Source organism: Artibeus jamaicensis, unplaced genomic scaffold, assembly GCF_021234435.1.
Source record: "Artibeus jamaicensis isolate MK-2021 breed Jamaican fruit bat unplaced genomic scaffold, CSHL_Jam_final scaffold_537, whole genome shotgun sequence".
In the NCBI taxonomy this organism is placed as follows: Eukaryota; Metazoa; Chordata; class Mammalia; order Chiroptera; family Phyllostomidae; genus Artibeus; species Artibeus jamaicensis.
In genome coordinates, this window is record NW_026522047.1 from 947,550 (window position 1) to 971,510 (window position 23,961).

General features: G+C 65.5%; 1 protein-coding gene across 1 annotated transcript in view; it reads left to right on the plus strand.

Moving 5' to 3' along the window:
• Positions 1–12,886: 12,886 nt before the first annotated feature.
• MOB2 (MOB kinase activator 2) overlaps positions 12,887–23,961 on the plus strand; it is a 28,197-nt gene continuing 17,122 nt past the window's right edge. Inside the window, exon 1 of the mRNA XM_037146288.2 lies at positions 12,887–12,995. Within this exon, the coding sequence (XP_037002183.1) occupies positions 12,979–12,995 (17 nt within the window). The 5' untranslated portion in view covers positions 12,887–12,978. The remainder of the gene's footprint in view (positions 12,996–23,961) is intronic.

A 23,961-nucleotide genomic window follows, 5' to 3' on the forward strand; every position in this document is an offset into this window, starting at 1 on the left:
CCTGAGATGGATGTTTTCTCCAAGCCTCCGGCTGCCTCTTTCTTCAGCGTGGGGGTGGGGGGAAGGGAGGGCAGGGAGGGGGTCCTGAAGGCACCCCCACACCCTGAGGCCAGGAACCCAGCATGTTGGGCCCCGAACCCACAGGGCAGAGGGCAGCTTGGGGGAGGCGCTGGGAGGGCCAGTGTGCAGAGGGCGAAGCACAGGCCTAAGCTGAGCCCCGGACGCAGCATCCCCTCACTGCTGCCGCTAGCAATGTTGTAAATAACTTACAACCATGTGAACAAAAACTCAGTTTTGCCCTTCAAGTCCCCCCCACCTCGGTCTCCTGGAGGCACAACTGGGAACCGGTGCGTCCCCGCAGACCTCCTGGGGTCCCGCGGGGGCCCACGCGTGTGCACACCTCACCCCGGCTTTCCCTTCTCATCAGAGGTAGGGCCTGGCCCACTGGAGCGTCTGCGCCAGCTCTTTAAATGTTATGCAAATGACTTACTGACATCAGTCAGCGTTTACATGGTACAAGGGCCCCTGGTGTCTCTGGGCTCCTCTCCCTGGAGGCAGCCCCGCCCACCTGCAGGCCCCCCCCCCGTGCCAGGGCAGCGGGGCGGGGCGGGTGTGTGTGCGCATGCGTGCGTGTGCGCCTGAGCCTGCAGTGCGGCCGCTGCTTCCCGGGGACGGGCGTGGCGACAGCACTTCCCCGGGTCCCTCCTGGGTTTGCCCCGCCGCTGCCACACTGCGGCTCCTGCTGCTGAGCACCCCCGTGCGCCAGGCAACCCCCTCCCCAACGTGTTTCTCAGAAACTTCACTCCGCCTCCAGGCAGCTCGGGACAGGCCCCTCCCGTGGTCCTGAGGCCCAGACTGTGTGAGACCTGGTAGGGGTCTGACCTGGCGACACCACCAGACCTATGTGTGTGCATTTGTGTGTGCGAGCGCACGTGCGCGCTCGTCTGCACACAGAGGGGCTGCTGGAGGAGCCAGGATCCTTGAACCCTGTATCCTTCAGAGTTCTCAAAGAGACCGAGAGCTGGAAACACCGGCCAGCAGCTCCAGCAAAGCTATTTTTAGCTCCAGAACATCTATTTATAACTCTGGCAGCCCCTTGGAGTCAATAAAAGGAGGACGAGAAAGAGCCGGTGGCTGTCTCCAGCAGCATGGCCATGGGCACCCCCAGCCAGGTGCTGGAGAGCCCCTGCAGCAGGGGCGGGGTCCCCACGGGCAGTGACTTGCTGGAGCGCTGACACCTGGGACCCTGGGGCAGTGCGGGGCCCCAAATAGGGGTGGGCAACCTCTGATCAGGTCGACCAGGCAGCTATGGTTCCACGCACTGGAGGGCTGAGCAGAGCAGGTAGTGAGGCAAGGCTGCAACCAAGCCGGGCCACCGTGGCTGGCCTCCTCCCGCTCCAGCCAAAGCGTGACCCCTGCTCCCCTAAATGCTGGGTGAGTCCCCTCCGCCTCTGTGTCCCCCAGGTCAGGTGACAGCTGTAGGCCTTGCAGGCTCGGGGTAGTGAGTAGAGAGTGGGAACAGGCTGCATGGTGTGGGTCTTGGCCCATCGGTGGTGGTGCTGCTGGTTAGGGACATCTGGCCCACCACCCTGGGCCCCCACAGACATGTCCCAGACCAGAACCAGGGCTGGGCTGGCCGACCCCGTGGTTCTTAGAGTGACTCAAGTCGCACCTCAGCGCCAACCCTGGGGAATTTCGGAAAACGAGGTTCGTCGGTCTGTTAGGTCATAGAGGGTGCGTCCACCTGGTGCCCAGGGCCACAGGGAGAGGTGCGGGGGCAGCGTGGATGGAGCTCCACCTTGACCGGGGTCGGGAGTGCCTAGGGCTTTGCAGGTTCGCTCCTTCTCCGCACATTTAAAACAGGAGAGCAGGAAAGAAGGTGCAGGGAGGGGAGAACAGGGCCCCCAGAGTGGTCAGTTATCCAGGTCACCCAGGGCTTTCTGAAAGGGGACTTTGGGGGGGTGGCCGGTGGAACTGGCCATGTGTTTAAGCACAATGGACGCCTTGGAGGCAGCCGACTTAGCAATCCCAGAGCTCAGGGTCAGGCACTTAAATTAAATGAAGCCAGGGATCCAGCACCTGTACCACTAGGGCGGCGGGCGCGTGGGTGGGTGGCTAGGGGGTGGATGTGAGGAGGGCGGGCGAGTAGGTGGCTGGATGGCTGGGTCAGGGTCAGTGGCTGAACGGGACATAAATGAGTGGGCAAGCAGAGGGAAGGGCGGTGGGTAGGTAACTGAATGTATAGATGGGCGGATGGGCGGATGATGGGTGGCTGAGGGGTGGGTGGATAGAAAGTGGGAGGGTGGACAGGCGGGTAAATGGGAGGAAGGCAAGGTCGAGGGAGAGAAGGCGGATGAATAGTTAGGGTCTTACTACATTTTATTACTCTGTCTGTCTGCCTTGCATCGCAGCCAGGTGCTTACTGCGCGGCCCCACCGGACCAGGGAAGGCACTGGGCCCGGAAGGAGGCGCCCCGCAGACATCTAACAAATAACCACAGACCACCTGTGGACACCACCAGGCTGGACACCACCATAGAAGCCTGGTTCAACCCTCTCCGAGGTGCAAGGTGGGGGCCAACTTGGCCCCAGAGAGTTGAGGGTGGGCTCAGGTCCCTGCTGTGCTCTGCCCGGTGGAGCAGACCCCGGAAGTGTGCTGGGAGGGGCCAGCCTCCGTGGCACTCAGGCCCCTCCCCACTCGGACAGCCCTTGTGGTGTGCCTGCGTGGATTTGTCACGGTGCCTCTGATGTGCAGACCCCCTGGGTCTCAGGGAGGCCTGGGCCAGGGGCGGGGCAGTGCCTGCGTGCCAGGTTGCATTTGGAGAGGCTGGGGCCGTGCCGCCAGGGCCTCGGAGAGCGGAGGGGCACGTGCTGGGGCCGCCCTGCGGGCCTCTGCCCCGGTGAGGTCCCACGGGAAGTGGGTGCAGCTCTGCATGACTCTGAATGGCCAGCAGGACGGGGAGTTCCCAGTGTTCCCCAGAAAAGCAATCCATCCTGAGCAGTGTGGCCCCTGCCATCCAGGGAAAGCCCGGCCCCTGAGGATCTGGGCGTGGAACTGGGCAGCTGGGCTCCCATCTCCCCGAAAGGAGCCCAGAGAGCCCGGGGCGGGGGGGGGCGATTGGGCCGGGCTTCTGGCAGGGGTTCCTTCTGCTGGACTGGAGCCTGGGCCAGGACAGGTGTCCTCCCCACCTGGCGGAGGTCACGTGCCCACCCACGGAGGACTCTCAGCCTCTCTGGCGAGGGGGTGTGGAGGTCTGGACTGCTCCGTCAGTGCTAGGGCAGGGGTCTGCAGACAAAGGGCCCTTTGCCAAGGAGTGGCCAGGCTCGATGTCGGGGTAGCGGCTTTATGAAAGGAGAAGGGAGCCCGGGGGCTAGTCTGGTCAGGCAGAAGATGAGGCTGAGATATGGCGCCGGTACCCAGAGCCCAGAGTGAGTCCTGGCGGGGCTGGGATAGAGACCGGTGCCCCCACCCCAGGCCGTCACGGGGCAGGGGAGGCGGCCAGGGGCAGGCCACCCAAACATCCCCTCCTTGGGAACTTTAGGGGAAGGGTTGGGTGAAGGAAGGGAAGTGGGAGGACAGGGGCTCCCCAAAGCCAAGAAGGGGTTCTGTGAGGGAGCTTTGGAAGGACAAGGGTGGGATGGGGGTGACCCCCTGTGGCCCGTAGGGGGACGTCTGTACAGATGGGATGTAAGACTCAGCACAGCAGCAAGGCCTGTCCTCAGGGTGGCCCAGCGGGGGCTTTGGGGAGCAGAAGGCAAAGCTCCCCCAAGTCCGTTCCCTGCCCTGCGTCGGGCGGGGTGCCGGGGCCCCCACCCAACCCCCAGCCTGCGGCTCCTTCCCAGGACCTCAGCCCCAGCTGGGGCCTGCTCTGCCAGCACACACTCACCTGGCCCCATGAGCTCCACTAGGCAGGTGATGCGGGGGACCAGGTGGAGAGTGATGGCACCACTAGCCTCAGGGCCAGGCTCGGCCAGGCTCGGCCTGATGCAGTCTGCGGACATGCCTGTAAATAGCCAAGGAGAACGTGAAATAGAAGTGGGGGACAGACGGGGGTGGAGGGGCCGGGGTCCCGGAGCCCAGTCTGGGGGAGGGAGGGCCTGAGCACCTGATGCCCCAGGAGGGAAACGAAGTCCCAACTGCCCAGCACCCCGCTCCCACCCCGCCATCCCCATGGGGGAATGTTTGGGGAGGTGGGGTGAAGTCCAGAACTCTGCCAGCCCCACTGAAGTGGTGATGAGTGAGGAGCAGGTGCCCACCAAAGCCCCCCCACCAGCCTTCTGTACCAGGCGGCCTGCAGACTCAGTGGCCCTTTCTCTCTGCCTCCCAGGAAGAGGTGGACCAAGATGCCTGCCTCTCCCTCCTCCACCCCCACCTCAGTGAACCTCCCACAGGACCCGGGCCCTGGCCCGATGGACACGGGCCTGCCCAGGCCTGGCAGGAAGGGGGCCCACTCTCCATACCTTGCCCTGCACCACTGCGTAGGTACCTCCTTGGCTGGGAGGGGACTCAGCGGTGTCCCCAACCTGCCCAAGGACACTTGCCCGATGCTGACGGGGAGGACCTAGGGCCCCAGAGCCAGGCTGCTGGTGCCCGTGGCCTTCTGCTCAGGCCCCCCCTCCTCCTGCCCCTCGCCTGGGCATCCAGGGACCCGGGCCAAGAGTGGGCGACCCCAGGCCTCCAGGGCGGAGCCACAGGGTGTCCAAGGCCTCGGCCAGAGGTCAAACGGGGAACTCCAGGGCCTCCTCCCTCCCCAGTGACTTCAGCCCTCCTTCCCACCCCTCCTCCTCTTTGAGGCCCCCCACCCCGGCGCCTGCCCCTCTCTGCTTCCCTTTCCGCTGGTGGGCAGCCCTGGGCAGGGGAGCGGCTGATAAAGAACAAGTGGATGGCACGCCCAGCTAATAGGGCCCTTCCCCTTGAGTCATCCCGAACAGGAAACTGCGGGAGGGCAGGATTTGGGGCAGTAGGGCGGGATGGAGGAGGGGACGTTCCGGGGCCCTCACACCTCCCGAAGGTGGCAGACTGCCCCCCCCCAGGCCAAAGACCCAGCAGGGGGACTTGTGGCTGCCCCACCAGCAGGGCGGTGGGCACGGTCCCACTGGCAGCCGCGGGGCGCAGGGGAGGGCAGTGACGTCTGCCCAGGTGGCTGGGGCGCCCAGGTGGCTGAGGCGCCCAGGTGGCTGAGGCAGGCGCATCCGGTCTCCGGACCCTCGGGGAGGAGCTCTCATCACACTCCGGTCCCCTGACCCAGCTCCTGGCAGACCAGGCCGCTGCCGGACAAGCGCGTACAGCGCTTATCCCGGGCTTCTAGGGCCAGGAGGCTGGGCGCGGTGGGTGCGCCGTGCGGCTCCAGATGAGCTCACCCCGGGAAGGCCGCGCCCACTCCCCCGCCACCCCCTTCCCCAGCGGGGCACCCTTTATCCTCAAAGCGCCGCACCGCTGCCCCCGGCACCCGCCCCCACGCACGCCCTCGCAGGCCCGGCCCACAGCGGAGGGCGGCACCCTGAGCACCTGCTCCGCGCCGGAGTCCCCGCGCATCCGGGCCCTCCCTGCGCCCCCAGTCTTGGCCCCAGGTGGGCAAACACCTGCCCGGTTGGGGCGGGGCCAACGGCCCACAGGAGTCAGCCTGCGGACTGGGGCCGTAGGGTGCGCTCCTCTCTGGTCTCAGGCTACGACCTGGGCTCCCGGGCCGCCCCAAGGCGCACTCCGGGAGCCCGGAGAACCGAGAGCAGCCCGGCAGCGCCATCTGCTGCCAGTGCCCGGGGAGGGCCCGGCCGTTGGGGACCGAGGCTCGCCCGTTCTCCGGCTCTGCACCTCCCCTTTGTCCGGGGCCCTGCAGACTGGGAGGAAGGGCAGCTGGGGTTTCGGTCGTCCGCCACCTCCAGCCCCGCGCCCTCCACTGGCCCTACCTGCGGCCTACACTGCACACAGCCTGCACGGGCTCTGAGCCTCTCTGCCTCCAGGTCAGCTCCGCCTGCGGCTGCTGGGCAGCTCGGATTCCATCCCTGACCTTTAGACCCGGAATTGCCAAGCCGCTGGGTGCTGCATACAGTTTATGGAATCTCGTCTCAACACCTCCATATCCTTCCCTGCCCCCTCCAATGCACACCTGCAACCCTCGCCCCACACAACCCCCACCCCTGCAGGAAGGAAGCAGTCCTAGTGCAGTTCTTGGCTCTCGCCCCCACCCCTGGACGGCGACACGCGCCTGCAGCATCCCTTCTGCCCCACCGTGCCCTTTTCTCTTCCTGGTACTCGCCCCTCCCCGGCCTGCCAGTGCGCTCTGTGCCTCTCGTCGGCTGCCAAGCCAGCTGCGGGGACGCTCGCACCCGCCTGCCACCCTCTGCTGGGGGTCTGCCGCTCCCCCACACGGCCCAGCAGGGCCCGGCACTCCAGAGGTCCTGCCTCCCCCTGCAAACCTCCCTTTTTGGGAGGGCACCGCTCAGATCGGACCAAGGCCACCCTAGTGACCTCATCTGCAAAACCCTATTTCCAAGTCCCGTCCCACTGGGAGCTGCTGGGGATCAGGACATCTTTTGGGGGGCAGACACAATCCAGTCCGTAACAGATGTCAGTGAAGGGAGGGACGGAGGGAGGGTGCTTGCACTCTGCCAGGGCCCCGGGAGCCCCTCAGCACCCTGCCCCAGCCTGTGGATCCCAGCCGGCCGCACTCTCTGCAGACCAGAGCGGGCACCAGGCTGATTAGGAAGTGCCATCAGGGGCCGCCGGGCCCAGGGCCTTTCACCTGGTTGCTGGTCAGAGGCCCCTGGGAACACCTTCGAGTGCAGGTCCCGGGGCCCCGCCCAGACTTCCGAACCAGGCCCTCAGGAGCGCAAGGCCCAGCAGTCTGTGTTTTCCAACTTCCTCCAGGCAGTCAGGGCAGCTGCTGATGGGGACTCGGAGAGTTCGGGGACCTCCCGTCTAGTGGCATGGCCCACTAGATGGGGTGACGAGGGGCAGCCTGAGCCGGCCGTGCAGGGCCGGGTCACCCAGCTCCTTCCACTGCCGCCTGCCGGGGGCCATGGCTTAGGGACCCTCGGCCTGCCCGGCCCAGCCCACCTGAGGAACAAGGGGTGGGCTGGGGGAGAGGGGAGCATGGGCATGCAGTGGCCCCTGACCTCTGACCTGAGGCACCTCCGTGCCCTGTTGGAGCCCACAGTCATGACATCCATCCACCCGGCACGCTACCCGGTCCGGGAGGGGCTGGGGAGGCGTCCTGTGAAAACCCTTGCAGGGGTGGGTGACAGGGGTGAGGCCTATGCTGTCCCCCTTGCCTGGCTGCCCATTTTCCTTCTCCCAAGATGTTTCTGGGTACCCTGCCCCACCCAACTGGAGAGGGGCTGATGGTGGCCCTTGAACACCCCGCTGAGCCCTCTGAGCCACAGGTCCAGCCATCCTGGTACCCAGACACCGACAGGCTTTGAGGCCCTGACCTCCAAACCCCCCCGCCCCCAGGCCGCCCTGTGTCCGTCTCCAGAGAGCCCCTCTCAGGGCACAAGTCTCCCTCCAGGTCAGCTTCTCCTGCAGGCCACGCCCCTGCACCCTGGTCCAGCTCTAGCTCATTCTTGGCGGCTGGGCGTAGTAGGGGGTTGGCCTGGGCTCCCCCAGGCCCCAGGATCGGAACTGGCCGGTGGGGCCGCATCTGGGAAAGCGGTGGGAACAGACTCGCCCCGTGGCCTCCTCCTGACCAGGAGTCCGAGCCTGTGTCCAGCCCAGCCCCGCGGGGTCCTCTCTGCACCTTGGGCCAGCGCCCCTAGCCCCACCCAGGGCCTCCGCCCCTCATCTGCAGCACAGGAGTCGGGGGCAGGGAGAGGGTGTCACTGACTCGCCTCCCCACTCCCAGCTCTGTGCACTGTTCCCTTCCCATGCACCGGAGGCCCCTGGTGCTGGGGACCCACCTGAGACAGACCCCTCACCCCTCACGCCCTGGGGAGCCCTGTGTGTGGAAGATGAGCGTGTGGCACACTCCCTGGTTCCTGGGACAGGTACACGCAGGATACACTACTGCTCAGAGGAAGGGGACAGCAGGAAGATGGCCCCGAGGAAGGGGCATTGGACAGAGGGCTTTGAAGGATGAACAGGAGTCGTCTACACTGAACCCAACAGGCGCAGTAGGGGCAGGGCCCCCAGGAGATGGGGCTGGAGTTCACAGGCCGCGCTGCCGTCTTCTAGGGCTTTTCCTCTCTGGAGTCCGTGGGGAATGGGGGCTGGGGGTCGAGGCCAGTGCGAGGCAAGGGAGGCACTGAGCCACCCCATCCCCCTGAGGGCCAGTGCCCCGCCTTGGGCTCCCTTGTGGCTCTGCTCCTTCAGCCCTGGGCTGGAGTCCAGGTCTGTTCCTGGACGGTGCCCCCTGACCACCCTCATGGCATCTTCTTTTGAAAGTGGAAGGCCTGCCCGGCCCGGTGGGCTGGTGTGTTTCCGCTGGTCGGAGCAATGTCTGGCAGCTGAAAGGTTGCAGGTTTGATTCCCGGTCAGGCACATGCCTCGGTTGTGTGTTCGACCCCATCTGGACTTGTTCGATCCCTCGTTCGGGTGCGTGTGAGAGGCAACCAATCAGTGCTTCTCTTTCTCCCTTCCCCACTCTCTAAAAATAAACACATAACACCTTTATTTTTTTTTTAAGATTTTATTTATTTATCTTTAGAGGGGAAGGGAACAAGAGAGGCAGAGAAACATCAATGTGTGGTTGCCTTTTGTGCGTTCCCTGCTGGGAACTGGCCTGCAACCCAGGCATGTGCCCTGGCTGGGAATCGAACCTCCATCCTTTGGTTTGCGGGCCCGCGCTCAATCCACTGAGCTACGCCAGCCAGGGCAACACATAACACCTTTAAAGGAAAACAAACGCTGTCCTGGGGGCCTTGGCTGGCCACCTCCGCACAGGGGTGTTGCAGGCACCCGCAGGTTCCAGGAAGGGTGCTCAGAGGAGGAGGAGGGGGAGAAAGGGACTGGCCCGCCAGGTGTGCAGCCTGGGCCAGGTGGCTCTGCCACACCTTGGGACAGGGACGCTGAGGCCCCCACCTGGAGGGTCCCCCGCCTGGAAGGTGCAGGGAAGCCTGTGCGCCCCAGAAGTGATGCCAGGTGATGTTGATAGGCCCTGAGCCCTGGTTGCCCTGTGGCCACCGGTCCCCCCTGCAAGACTGAAGCCAGGTGACCACAAGGGGGTCTCCTGCTCCTTGTGGGGTGGGGGACCGGGCACCATCTCTCCAGGCAGCTCAGCCCTCCTGCACCTGCGGAACAGCCGGGCCAGGGCCTGTCGGCAGAGCTCGCTAAAGCCCACAAGGGCCAGTGACCGAGGAGGGGGAAGGCAGGGGGCTGAGGGGGCCACGAGGGAGACCAGCTTTCTGCAGGGCCTTGCCCAGAGCAGACCCCAGCCTCTCTGAGACCAGGAAAATGCAGGCCCTCTGGGGCCAGGAGGAGGAGTGGCTGCCTCGACTGGGCGGGCTCTCCGAGCGGCTGGCACTGCGGCCCTTGCCCTCGGCCTTGCTTGGGACTGTCCCAAGCACAGGAGCCAGCTCGGGAGGCCAGAGGAGCCATTGTTCTCTGGCCTCCGGTGGGGGGGCAGGACAGCGTGTGTCACGAGGCCCACCCCGTGCCCAGTGCCAAGGCCTGCCAGTGGGGCAGCTGGCACGGGGTGGGGGTGCTCTGCTCAGATGGACTGACCACGGCCCCACTGGCTGTGGGGGAAGGGAAGGCAGCTGCAGGTGGGCCCTCGGCCCCACCACAGGGCGATCAGGGGCCTGCAAGAGGTTGGGAGTGGGGGCGGTCGGCGGGGCTGTGGGACGGACAGGGTCAGGCCCGAGGCCGGAGGCCAGGAGGCAGGGGGCCCAGCAGGGCTCAGCCTGCGTCCAGGCAGGGCCCGCCCTTCCTCACAGAGCCGGCCGTGCCCACTAACACCCAGCCGTGTGGCCATCCTTTTCCCAGAAGCCTTGTGGCCCACCCTGCGGGGGAGGACAGCTTCCTTGGGGAGATTCCTGCAGGTCCTGCCCTCGCGGGGTCCATAGTCTAAAACAAGGGAAGCCAAGCCCTGCTGTCCCTGGCCCACTGCTCCCCGCGCCCCAGGAACCTGGACAGAGGCAGGTGCCGGCAGGAAACGGCCAGGCCGAAGACTGGGGCAGGCATTGGCTCCCTAGGGCGGCGGAGCCCCACAGATGGGCGGGATGAAAGCAGCAGAGAGGAACTGTCTCAGTTGTGAGGTCAGAAAGCCGCCGCCACGTCTGGGGCAGCACAGCCCGGGGGCGCGGCAGGGGGTGGGGGGAGGCCTCAGAGCCGGGAGGAGGGGTCTGGCCCGGGCCTGCTCAGCTCTCTGGGGGCCAGCTTCTGCCTGGGACTCATAGTGCCTGTGCCCTCTGCACTTGTCCCCCTCGGGCCCCCATTTGGCTTTTTCCTAAAGACACTGGTCATATAGGATTAGGACCCCGCCCTTCCCCAGTATGACCTCACCTGAACTGATGTAATCTGCAATTACCCTGTTTCCAAATAAGGTCACATTCTGAGGTACTTTGGGTTTAGGACTTCAATAGGTCTTTTTGCGGGGGGGGGGGGGGGCGATTTGACCTCTGACGCCCAACCTTCCTCTGTTCCCCGGAAGGGGGGGGAGGGGGGAGGAAGGAGGGGACAGAGGTGGACCTGGGGCAGGCAGCTTACCATCTCTGGCCAGTTGGTACTCCCTGACTGCACTGTCCCTCTCTAAGTGGCAAGGGCCCACTGAGGGGGCAGTGGGGCTGAGGCTGCCGACCAGGTGGTCCCACCACCTGGCACCCACCAGCCACCGGGTGCGTGAAGAGCATGACAGGCTCTGACAAGGCCGTGAGGCAGGAGGGCCCCGGGCTCCTGGAGCAGAGCCGTGTCCTGTTCGGAAATAAACCAGGAGTCTCTGAGATGCAGGCTTCGGCTTGTCCCTGGGCTCCGTCTGAGGCCGAGAGCAGGCCAGGGGACCCCGGGCTCCCGTGCAGTTGGAACTGCCGTGGTGGGCGGGGGGGGGGGACGTGATGCAGCAAAGTGGGGTGTGCCCGGCAGCATCTTCACCCAGGGGGTGGGATCGGCCTTGAGCACAGGTAAGCTGCGTGGCAGGTGGGGCGCACCTCCCTGCTTCCCCACGGTCAGCCTCCACCTGTGACTTCCCGAAGCTTCTTACGACACGTCTGGAAACATTCTCATTACACTAATGAAGCAACTGAGTCACAGGGGTGTTAAACAAGTTGTCCAGGCCACCAGCCAGTCAGTGGAAGAGCTGGGATCTGACTCTGAGACACCAAGGGGACTCAGGGTTGCTGGTGCACGGTGGGGACAGGAAGAAAGGAGCCCGGGACTGGAGCGGGGTGGCTGCCTGAAGCACTTCCCCGGACTAGCAAGCCCTGGTAACAACTGCTGGTGGGAGGTCCCAGCAGGCAGTGTTCCACTGGCGCAGTGGTCTAGGGCGCGGAGCTAGGCAGAGACACACCCTGAGGCGGGGCTGGTTAAAGGCGGAGCGAACGCGGGCTGAGGAGGAGCTTCTTTAGTTGCAGAGAGGGAGACCCGCCCGAATCCGCCCCACCCACGTCCTTCCTTCCCGAGACATCACGTCACGTGGATTCTCTCCTTCCCCTGGTCTCCCCTCACTCTTTTATCTCACACAGCTGCTGGTGGGAGTCTTTGCAGTTTCTGCCAGGGGCTTTGGGGCCACGGAGGCACGAAGGGACGGGAGGTCTCCGCACATCCTAGCCATCGCTGGCGACCCTCAGCCCACCAGGGAGCAGGCCTCCGAGTTTCAAGTATATAAAGGGCAGTTGCACTACAGTGGAAGTGTAGGTGAGGGAGGAATAGTGTTTGTTAGTGCCAAGCAAGCAGCGAAATCGGGTGGCCTGACTTCCTTCCTAGGAATCCCCAACTTAGCAGGCAGTGTCTGCCTCTTACTCCACAAAGCTGCCAGCCTCTCATTCCCCAGTGGGCCGGCTGCCGGGAATCCCTCCAGCAAGCGTGCCCCCTCTGCCGCAGCCCTGCTCCAGTGCAGGTCCCCAGCCTTGCATCGGGGGCATTGGTGCGGTGGCACCTGTGACCAGTCCACTGTCCCAGTTCTGTGGCTCACATACTGGTAGGCAGGGCTCAGCTGTCATTGGCAGAAGGGTCTACATCTCCCACTCGGCTAGAACTCTGGAGGAAGGCAGTCTTTTGAAGGCGCCCACGCCCCAAACTCTGTCTTTTACTCTGTCTTTTGCTCCTAGTGCCTTCCCCGGTCATGGTGCCTCTTCCCCGGTTCATGGTGCCGGCTCATGGTCCTTGTTCGGGAGGGAGGCCTCCCCAGCGGACCTGTGGCTGACCTCATTGGCCACACCTTGTCCTCGGCCTCCCGCCGCTGGAGGGGCCCAGGATCGAAAGGGTTCACTTGCTAGTCTCTTCTGAGGGGGGTGGCCCGACGCCAGGGCTCAGGATCAGTGCACCGGCTCAGTTCTCCGTTGGCCCAACTCTCCCGGTGATGCTGGGAGCCACCAATATCCGTCCCTAATAAACTTCTTTCACCTTACACTTTTCTGAGGTTGGCAACTCAGAGCTCTGACTGACACTTGAGGCTTTCCGAGCCTGGAGAGAAGGCGAGGTGCCCGGAGGGGACCTGGAGGCAAGGGGAGGGCTGGAGGGCCTCCTCTGAAAGTTGGGGTGGGGGGGGCTGTTCCCGGGTGGCGCGAGGGGCCGACCAGACGTGAGGGAACAGTCCAGGGGGTCCGGGCGGCCGGGCGCAGTCCGACGAAGCAGGACAGTCTGGGCTCGGAGGTCGGACCCAGCGAGGACCGGGAAAGCCAGACACAGGCTCCCCGCGCGCAGGGCGGGGCGAGGGCGCCTCCGGGACTACGCTTCCCAGCAGGCGGCGCGCTAGCGTCACTTCCGGCAGCGCCCGCGACGCGCGTGTGGGAGTGTGCGAGCAAGTGTTTACTTCCGGCCTCCGCTGCCGCTGCCGCGGGCTGAGGGCCGAACGTGTACGGCGGCGGGCGCGGCGGGTCCCGCGCAGCCATGGACTGGCTCATGGGGTGAGTCGGTCGGCCCGGCGGCCGGGCGGGGGGCCGGGGCCGCGGGCGGGGCGCGCCGAGGGCAGCACCGGTCAAGGGCATCCGGTGCGGGCGGCGCGGGCTGGGCCGGCAAGGGGGGTCTCCGCGGGGTTGGGAGCGGGGCGCTAGCTTGGGACGCGGGGCCAGGGGTCGCGGCGGGTCGCAGCGGGACTTGGGACTGTCGGGACTCGGGAGCGGGGCTGCGCCTGGCCCGGGCGGGGAGACCGCCTCTCGCGCCGCCCCGCCGCGCCCCAGCCGCGGAGCCGGGTCAGGGCGGCCGCACCGCGCTGCGGGGAGTCGGGCGCGGGGAGAGGTCGGACAGGGTGCTGCTCTAGCTGGTCGTCGCGGGGAACTTGCTTCTGAAAGAAATAACTTTGGGACCGGCAGGAAACAGTTCCTTAAAAACGAGGAAAGCGGAGCAAAGCAGCCCAGCCTAACCCGTGCGCCGGGCTCGGGGGAGCAGGGCGAGCGAGGTGAGGTTGGGGGTGGGGAGGGTGCGGTGGGCGAGGCTCCGGCCGCGCGGTGGCCAGCGGATCCGGCCGCGGGGTGGGGTGGGGTAGGAAGGAAGCAGCGGGCCGGGAGCGGTGGGCTGGGCTTCCCTCCCGTTTGCTTTTGTGTTTAGCTGGAAACGGGAGAAATGAGGCAAAATGTCACGTCGCCCTTAAAAAGTTATGTGCTAGATTGATCTTTTCTTAACCGTTTTGTTTTTTGAGGACCAAGCAGGGGAGGCACTTTCATCCATTTGCGGGGTCCTGCTGCGTCTCTCCCTAGCTTTAATTTTAATAGCACCGCTTGGGTGTCAGGTCCTTGTTCAGCGGCTGGGGGTGGAGGAAGCCGATGCTCTGGAGCTGTGGCCCGGCTTGTCTGGATGCCCAAGTCCTGGGAGGGCAAGAAGAAGGGTCTTTGTTTCCCCATTGCAAAGTGTTGGATGACCAAGAGGAGAGATTAGACTGACCTTTGCCTGCAGGTGGTGTGGCGTCTAGGGAAGGGGGAGGGGGTGGGGGGTAAGGGGTCGAAGGATGAATTGAGAGGCCAGAGAGAAGCATTTAATGTGGCGGCAGCCACGGCAGCGTGTGGGGGATGCTGCGGACCAGCCATGGGGTGGCGGGCTCATCTCCCTTCTCCAGAGGCAGCACCGCCAGCACAACCTTCCCTGCGGCTGCAGGTGGTCCCTCAGGGCTGCAGACCTCGAGTTTGAAGGCCTTTTACGAGGCGGAAGTTGTAGTACTTGTGCCGCGGGGGGAGGAGAAACCGAGGAGACAGAGAGGGAGACAGGGAGGGCATTCGCAGTGCCGGCCTCGGCCTCGCTGTGCGGGAGGTGTCAGTCCTAGCAGAGGTGTTTTGCAGGAGGCCTTGGAGGGCACACAGCTATGTTTGCTTTGCTTCGACCCGTAGACACCCACCTTCTGCAGCTGTGGGGAGGGACTGTGTTGGAGGCAGCCTGGCCTCCCAGGGCCGTGTGGGGGACGCTGGGCTTGATCATCTGGTGCCGAGGAAGGGCCGCTGTCTGTGCGATGTGTCTGCGTCTCCGCCCGTCCGGAGCAGGTGCTCGAGTGCCTGGAAACGGAGCAGTGGGCCATCTCCTGAAAGACCGAGGTCTGTGCTGAATGGACCCGACTGTCACCGTTGTGAGTACCCAGTGAGGCCTCTAGGGACTGCTCTGGGGCCATCGTCTGGGTAAGCCAGGGAGCGCTCCTGTCCCAGGCCCCTTTCAGGGCAGGGGCACTGGCCCAGGTGCCAGCCCAGGGGAAGCAGCTCCGGGAGGGTCGAGGCTTGGAGCTGCCACTCCCACGGGCCCTTGGGACAGGAAGGAGCTGTCCCGAAAGGACACTGGAGGTGTCACAGAGGGCTCAGGAGGGAGTTTGACTGTCTCTGTGTGCGTGGTTTTAAACTCAGTGGACTGCATCAGACGCTGTAACTCTTTGGTTCTTTAGTGGTTCTTTAACTACGACACCCTCCCCCCCAAAACGAAGGTGGCACAACTTGTGTTGTCAATGCTCCTCTTCAAGAGCTGGTCTCCAGCGGTGTCAGGAGGCACTGGGGCCTGTGCTCCGGTCCTTCCCACGCCTTTATCGGGCGCTTTCTGGAGAGCAGGAAGGCGTGGAGGCCTAGGTATAGCCGCGTGGGCATGAGGAGCAGAGCCCCCTGGACGTCCCCCACTCTGGGCCACTTCTCCCCCTAGCCCAGCCCTGCGCCCAGGCGAGGACCGCCAGCACCCGTGGGTGCCCTGCAAGTGCTTGGTGCTGGGGCTTGAGCTGGCTGTTACCCCGTGCCTGCGTTTCAGCCTGGGAGAGCTCAGGAAGTGCGCTGTTTTCTTAGGGTTTCCTGCAGTTCCTACTAATCCGCACCGTTCATTGGTGACTGGGTAGTTTGGGATGTAGTTGTCTCTGTGTTTTAAATAGTGTGTGTGGGGGTGTTTGTTTTTTAAAGAAGTAGTTTCTTTGCATCGGTTCATCTCAGGTGCCCAAGTGTGGACTCAGCTGTATAGTGGCAGTAACGTTCCCTTCTTTGGGGCTCGCGGTCAAAACCAGAATGGTCTCTGTCATGGAGCAGCTTTGCTAAGTAAGGGGGCGGCTTTTCTTCCGCTCCCCTGGCTGCCTCCAAGGAGAGGGAGGCCCTGCAGGAAACCTGCTGGGAAGCCAGGCCTGAAGCAGCACGTTGGGACTTGCTGCCGGAGTCGCTGGCACTGGCTTGAGGAGCGTTTCGAGACGTGTGGCTGGCACGCTCCCGGCCACTTGGGAGTTTCTCATGCCTGGCGGGGAGCTGGCTGTTGTAGTAGGTGTGCGGGAGTCTCTTTGCAGAGGGTCACCACTTGTGTGCCTCTTCGGTCCTTGGCTGTCTGCCCCTGGGCAGCTGATGACAAGGTGGCCCTGGCCACTGGGAGGGAAGCCAGCCCCAGAAGAGAGGCTGCAGGGGCCACGTCAGACTCCAGAAGGTTGCGGCAGTGCGGGGCCTACTGCAGCATTTGGCGGTCGGGGAGGACGTCTGTCCGACCCTTGACTGGCAACCACGGGCATTTGTGAGAGGGCAGGGGAAGTACTGTTTAAATCTTAGCAACTGAAAGCACAGTCCAGACGCTTACAAGCATCTGGAAAAGTTGAAGAGGAAATGCACCTTCTCTCTCTCCTGATTGGTGGGAGCAAACCTGTGTCCTCCCACTGGCCCCGCATGGGGCCAGCAGGGTGCTGTTTGCAGGGCCCTGCCCACCCTCCAGCTTGGACCCGCGGCCAGGGGTGGCAGGTGCACCCCAGGAGCTCCCTCCCCTGTGTGGGGCCGTGGATGGCTTGCCACAGCCCCCCCTGTTGTCGTCCGAATGGCAGGTCAGGTGTCAGTCAGAGCTTCCCTGTGCCGGCCTCCGGTGTTGGTGACGTCTCATGCAGTGCGGGGCCGTGGTACTGCGGGCCAGCGGCATGTCTTTGCAGAGGAGCCGTGGCTTCCGGTGGGTATGGCTCTGCCCTTGGGACCCTGCGCTCAGGTGGAGCCCTCATCCATTGCCTGCGGGAGGGAGAGGTGGGGACTCTTGCCTCGAGGGAGGTCGGAGGATGGCGTGGCTGGCAGCCGAGTCAGATTAGGAGGAGACCCGGACTGAACTCGCCGGCCTCTGAGGTGTAACGCATGTACCACGGAGCTGGCGCCTCTCAGCGTGCAATTAAGCAGTTTCTAGTGAAATTACAGGATTGCACCGACTTCACCACAGTTTAATTGGAGAGCATCGCCGTGGCCCCCAAGGAAACCTGTCTGTCAGCAGTCACTCCCTGGCTGCCACCACCCAGGCAGCCCCTAATGCTCCCATCACTGCATCTGCCTGTCCTGGGCATTTCACCTGGAGGGACCGCAGCGTCGGGTGCTCCGGCTGGGTCACGCAGCGTCACCCCGTGAAGCGCAGCCATGCTGCTGTGTGGGGCAGCTGTCCGCCCGTGTGGCCCAGCGACGCCCCAGCGTGTGGACGTGTGCGTGCTCCGTGGGCATCTGGGCCGAGCTTCCCTTCGCCACCGTGATGAGAGGGGCCGCGTCCTCGTCTGCGGCACCTTCGGTCCCGGCTGCCCTCTGGGTGTGTCGTGGTCCCCGTGCCACAGTGGCACAGTTTCTGCTCCCTCTGGCCGCCGCAGGAGGGAGGACGTGGCCCAGGAAGAAGGGGCAGGACGGGGTGTGCACAGGCCCTGCGGCCGAAGTTCCAGGAGGCGGTGCTCCGACCAAGCGACCTTTGGACCTGGGTCAGCAGAAGGGCTGCCCGTGGCCGGTGTCTCATTCAGGACCCCCACCCCCACCCCCAAAAGGGAGCGCAGGGGCTGGAGCCCATGTCCGGTGGCCCCTGGGCCTGGGTGCTCTCAGCCTCACACGCTATTGCTGGCCCACAGTGTCTGCTGGGGCCCCTGGAGCACCGTATCCTTAAAGCTGCGCTGCTGGTCAGAGACCAGCAGGATGGAGCCCCCAGACAGTCTGGGTGGGGCACTCTCAGAGGCCTTCAGGGTGAGCCCCAGGCGGTGGGGGCTGCTGCTGGCCCTGCCAGCCGCCTGCTTCCAGCCGTTGTCCTGGCCTCACCACCCCCAGGGGTCATCGCCAGCTGCTTGCTCACCGAGGCCTCTTCCCCAGATCCTGGGAAGGGCAGAGTGCGCCAGGTGGCCGGGGTGGGGGTGGGGGGAGTGTTGCTGACCACCAGACCCTGTTGTCAGGAGCTGGCGGTGGCTCAGGATGGTGCCCGAGGTGCAAGAGGGTGTCGCCAGCTGCACGGCCTCTGGCTTGGGCGGTGTGTCCAGGAGGCCCCTAGTGGTGTTGCCCTTGAGCCAGCATTTGGCATTTCCTGTGTTGTCCCCGCAGTGGGCCTGGAGACAGGCGCCCTGTGCCCACGTCCTGGGTTCTGCCCTGGACCTGCCTGCGTGTACAGGAGGCTGAGCCCAGGCTCTGTCCCGGCGTTGGGCACATTGACCCTGTGAGCCTGTCTGGGAGTTGGTCCTGGTCCTGCTGGTGTCCGCCCTGCTGGGCGGGGAGGTGGACAGGCGTCCCTGTCTGATGGGCGGGAGTCCCTTGGGCGTCTGTCTTTGTGGTGTTTGTTTTCGTCCCCACAGACTTCAGGCGGGGCCCCCCCATGGGTGTCCAGGCCCCTCAGACAGGCCTGGGGCCACATGCGTGGGGGCGGGAAGAGGAGAGGGAGGCGGTGGGCCAGGCGGGGTCCCGGCCAGCTGTGGCCTGTGCTGCTGTTGGTGCGGAGCCACAGGGCTTCGGGCTGGGCTGCCGCCAGGTTGTTGCCTCCTGCTCTCCGGGTCCCTGCAAGTGCGAGCGTGAGGTGCGCGCTGGCTGGGTGGGTGCCGTGCTGTGGCCACCGGCAGCTGTTGGTGAACGAGGCCCGGCATCACGTGGGTAGTTGCCGCCCACGCCCTCTTGTCTGGCACACGGCTGCGGTGTTGGGCGGCCGTGCGTCCCTGGCGTTCACGGAGCTTTTCTGTGTGGCGTGCAGGCGGAGCGTCCTGCTGAGGCAGGCGGCTTTGCAGCTCGAGAGCAGCCGGCCGGCTGTCTTTCCCTCCACCCTCTGCGCCGGGCCAGGCCTGGGCTGGCGGCCCGTTCGCCAGGGACGTGTGTCCTCGGAGCCTCGTCGTCTCGGAGTTTGACCTGCGTGGCCTGTGCTCCGAAGCACCAGCTCCGCGGTGCCCAGGTTGCGGCTTATCCGTGCAGGTCTAACTCCGTGCTGCCCTGCACCTGGCAGCTGCTGGCGGGCGCTGCTTTGCGGTCTTTCTCCTGGCACACCTCGCATCCCTGGGCTGTGGCGTGTTCTCCGGGGACGACACAGTGAGGCAGCTTGTTATAAATGGTGACGTGGGGCACAGAGTGTGAGCCAGAGCACCTGTGACCTCTGGCGTGTGCGGCTGCAGGGAGTGGCAGCAGCTTTCTGTCGGGGTTCGGAGCAGGCACCCTCAGAGCTGAGGCCTGGGGGCCGAGGGGGCTCACCCCGGGTGTGTCCATGGTGTTGGCTGGTCCCTTTCTAGAAAGCAGCGCGTCCCCCACGTCACCTGGCAGGGAGGGGACGTCGGGCTTGCCGCCCACAGCTGCGCTCCCAGAGCGTCTGTGGGAGACGAGGCTGGGTGAGGCCGGGCCCCCTGCGGCTTCCCACGGTGGGTTCTTTCCCAGGAGTCCAGGCCTTTCATTTCTGATACAGACAATGAAATGTCCCTAAAACGGTGTTTGTAGGGACCTGGGCTGAAGTCCGCCCACGTGCCCATGTGCCCAGGCCTGGAGCCGGGCTGGGTAGTGTGTCCTGGCTGCTCGTGTGGCCGTGGCCACGTCCAGAGCTGGTTGGAGGCTGCACGACCACACCATGGCCCGGACTTCGCTGGGCCCCGGGCACCAGGGGCAGGGCTGAGGGGCGGGCAGGACCCTTCTCTTTGACTCGGGTCCTCCACAGACCACCAGAGAGCTGGCTGTGCCACCCTCCTGCTTAAAAGACCCTGTGGACCCCCACGCCTGAAACGTCCAAGTCTCCCCATCCCTCCAGCCCGCGGCCCCCACCCTGTGGTCACCTGCAGCACTGCAGTCTGACTGGCCCTAGGACCAGTGTGCACGCCACCCTCCTGGCCTGGAGAGCCCCGTCTACCTGCCAGACTCCTGGGCGGCCTCACCAGCCAGGGCCTGTTGGAGCATGTGGACTCCAGCCTCAGGACCCAGGTGCTGTGGGAGCAAGGGTGACGCCTGTCGCATGTCTGTCAGAAGGAGAAACTCGGAGACCAGTCCGTCTCTGAGAGCACTGGAGGCGCGGAGTACTCAGGTCTCCAGGCTGAGCCGTGCCCCTGAAGCTGTGAGTGCTGGCGAAAACAGCGGCAGGCAACACAGACAGGCGCGGACGCTCTGTGCACCTGGTCGGGGGTGGGGGGCGTGGCTAGCACACAGCCCAGAGGCCTGCAGGGCCAGCACGGTCCTGTTGTGCGGCATGCGCTTCCCACGGGGGCAGAGCCGGCGGCCCTCACACTCGCGGGGGCCACAGCAGACCCCCAGAGCTGTCTGGAGACAGAGCCGCACAGCTGGAGGCCTCGCGCTCCTTTACGCTGAACAGCAGTGCAAACTGCCATCCTCAAAACAGCGTGGCACCGGCACAGAAACAGACTTGGAGCAATGGGACCGGTAGGGGGGGGCCAGAAATGGGGCCCCGCCCTGGAGGTCAGTCGGGTCAGGGCCAAGGAGCCAGGACTGCTGAGGAGGACAGGCTTGTCGGGAAACGGTTTTGGAAGAGCTGACCGTTGGAAGGTCTGGGCCGAGTTCTGGGTGTGACACCGAGGCCCAGGCGGTGAAAGCAGCCGTACACAGGTGGGGCGCCGGGGAGGGTTTGCAGACCACGTGCCCGACAGGGCTCAGCGCCCTGAAGATGCCAGGGCTGACACGGGCAGGGGCGGGGCCGGCATCCTCGGTCGTCGGGGGCGGGCAAACCACAGCTGACCACGGCTTTGCCCCCGCCTGCCAGAATGGCCCCTGTCAGCAGGGTGACAGACAGCAGGCGTTGGTGGGTGCGCAGAGAAGGGGGGCCTCAGAAAGTGAAAAGCAGGACTGCCCCACGACCTGGCGTCACCCCACTCCCGGTTCGGCCTCCAAATGGACCGTCACCCGGAGAGTGCCGCCTCACCGAGGCGGGCGGTGAAGAAAACGGGGCACGTGGTGGGTGATTCAGCCTCAAAAAGCGGGGCAGTCCCGCCACCAGGAGCAGCACAGGCCGACCGGGAGGCCGTCGTGCTCACAGAGTCAGTCGGGGAGAGGCAGGCAGTGCGCGGTCTGACCTGCTGCGTGCGGAGCCCAGAGGGAGAGAGGCAGGTGCGCGCTGGGTGAGGGGTCTCGGGGCACAGGGCGGGGAAGCAGCGGGGCCGTGAAAGGATACGCACTTCCCGCTGGAGTGCGCAGGCGCTCCCTTCCCTTGTCCCTGCTGTCGGGGCTCCTGGATGGCCCTTGTGGAGGACATGGGGCTGGGCTGGGAGAGGGGCTGGGAGGCTGTGCCTGCCCAGCCGCCCTGAACTCACGCAGGAGGAGGGGCTCTGGTCCCCGAGGTTCAGCCTCGCACACGCCAGCTGGCACAGACCTGAAAACCACGAGTCCCCCTCCTGAAGCGACAGGGAGACGGTGGCCAGACACGGACCGCGCTCTGTGGGCGCAGGCGTCCTTGGCACCCGCCGCCAGCAGCAGAGCTGCGGCTGGGCTCGTTTCTCGAGCGGCTTGGCACCCTCCAGAGTGCTCTGGGCCCCTTCGCGGGTCCTCCTCCGCCACCGCGACCTGTGGGCGTGTTTGTGGCTGCGTCCACCCCAGCTGGGACCTGCTCCCCTGGGACTACACCCACACCTCGCCATGGCATGAGGTCAGCTCAGCCGGCACCTTCCAGCGATTCCCCCGCTCACGCCCGGCTGCAGGCCTTCACTTGGCGGGCAGCTCCGCCTCCCAGACAGCGCAAGTCTGCTGCGTTCTGGCCGGGCATGGGATCCCGGCGGCCCCCTGGTGCCCTGCCCCTCAGCCGTTTCCACGGCAGAGCAGCCCTCAGCACTGGCACCGCTGCCCACAGTGCCCCAGAGGTTCCCAGTCTTGGCCTGTCACCCTGACGCGCCTGCCTGCCCAGCAGCAGCCCCTGCCAGGGGCGTCTCCTCTGCACCCTGGGAACTTGGCACCGGCTGTGCCCTCCACATCTTTGCTGGGCTTGTCCCTTGGTGCTACTCAGGTCCTGGCACTGCTGTCCCCTAACCAGAGAGAACCCCCATCTCCTGCTTCCTGGAGATGTCCCCTCCCTGCTGGCAGTGGCCACTCCCTTCCAATGTCGTCCCCTTTGTCACACCAACTCACCTGCAGGTACCCCAGTTCTAGGAAGTGTTGTGTCCTGCAGGCAGGGACTTAGGCACGTGACATGCCATGCTGTGCGCCGGCCACCTCCCCCGTGTGCGGGCAGGTGCTGAAGGCAGCGCGGGTGCACTTCCCTGAGCCCTGGTGGTGCTGCAGGCCCAGCGGAGGGGCTGCTTGGACCCTCCGCGTGCCTCCTGCCCCGCACGCCCGCTCTGCCCTCCTCCCTGCACACCACAGGGTGCTGCTGCTCACAGGGTTTCCGAGTGACGGGCGGGCACGGAGCGGATGGGGGTCCGTCACCCTGCAGGTGGACTCCGTGTCCACCAGGCCAGCTCAGCCCGGCCTGGCCACACCAGTTGGGTTGAGAGCCCTCTCAGGGAACAGGCCTCGGCCTTGCAGTGGGTTGGCAGGTGGGAGAGGCAGCCAGTCATGGCCACGAGTGAGAGGGGGACCACGTCGTGACCCAGAGGCAGGCCTGGGGGTGCGGACGCACTTTCGGGCTCAGCGGGTTCGCGGTGCCTTTCCAGAAGCTGGCTCCCCAGGGCCGCAGGGTGTAGCTCGTGGGGTCAACACCCTGCTCTTCACCCTGCGTCCTCCGCATTTTCTGCCGTTGGACTGGGGACCACACCGGAGAACACGCCACGAGAGGGGTTTTCTGTTAGCTCCTGTCTGGTGGGGGCCATGGGGCAGCCAGCGTGTGGCCCCCACTCAGTGGGCGCAGCGAACACCGTCTGTCACCTGCGTTTCATCATGTGTGGGCCTAGCGTGGTTTTCAGTCTCGTCACCTTTCACGCATTTTCCTCTGCGGCCACTCGCACCGTCCGGGCACTGTGTTTGGACTCATGGGGTCACGGCTAAGGACGCGTGTCGCTCACCCCTTCCCTCAGCGGTGAGGCACTTCACTGTGGGGGGGTGGACAGGCAACGTAGCCACGAGCAGCGAGACCTGGTGCGCAGGGTTGGCGCCTCTCGTCCCACAGCCCTGGCTGCTGCACAGCAGGGAGGGTGGGCTTGCCAGTGGCCGCTCACAGCCCCCTGTTCAGAAGCGGCGCCTCGTCCTTGCCCGCCCGGAGCGGGCGTTCCGGGGCCTGCGGAGCTGCGGCTGCCCCTGGTGGCCCAGGCGCTTGCCCCTCGGACAGCTGACTGGACACACTCAGGGCCACCCGGGAGCTGGCGCCGGCTTCCCGCTCTTGGGACACGCTGGGCTGGAGGCCCGAGTCCTCGCTGGGGTGTGTCCGAGCGCCCCCATCTTCCCACTGCCTTCAAGACCTCCCAACATGGCTCTCAGAGGCTGAGGGATGTGTGAGCGCAGAAAGTGGGTGGGCCTGGCTGGCTGTGGGGGACCACCCCCAGGCTCACAGGGACTGGGAGGCCTGCCCCCACTCCATCGCTCCACAGAGCCCCTCTCTGCCCTGGACCAGGGACCACAGTCCATCGCCCTGCAGGTGGAGTGGACTCCGTGTCCACCAGGGGGCACCGTTGACCCTGCAGGAAGGCCAAGTGCCCCCCCCCCACGCCATGCAGGTGACTGCTGTGGGGGGGAGCACTGGCTCTGGACCAGACCACCTGGGTGGGGGTCGTTCCACACTGCACACAAGAGCTGGCAGCTTCACGGGGTGGGACTGAGGGCCTCAGGCACGGTGTGTGCACGTCACCACAGTGCCCTCCCGCCTGCGGCCAGGGCCACCCCGACAGGGCCCCTGAGCCCGACAGGCCTGCTTCGGGGCGTTTTGGAATGGGGGGGCAGGGAGTGGTGCCGCCTGCGTCGCAGCCGGTCAGAGGCCCTGTCTGCTGCGCAGGCGTGTGCGTGCCTGTCCCTGCGTGCCCACCTTCTCGTGCGGAGATGAGCTGCGTCGGCGTAGCCAGCACGGGGTTGAGGGTCCGGTGGGCAGCAGGCTTGTGCTTTCCTTGGGGCTGTCGACGATCGCCTCGCACCCCACGCCCGCCACGAAGCGTGCCCGGCCTGGGCGTGGCAGGTGTCCTGAGGGAGGGCCGAGACCAAGGCCCACGGAACAGGTGGCGCGGGCTGAGGGCGCAGGGCCGCTGTGCCCACAAAGAAAGGCAGGTCTGCAGAGAGCAGCTCGGGCACGCGTTGGAGGGGACACGAGAGGCCGCGTCCCGTCGGAAACCTGCTCAGAGGGACGGCAGTG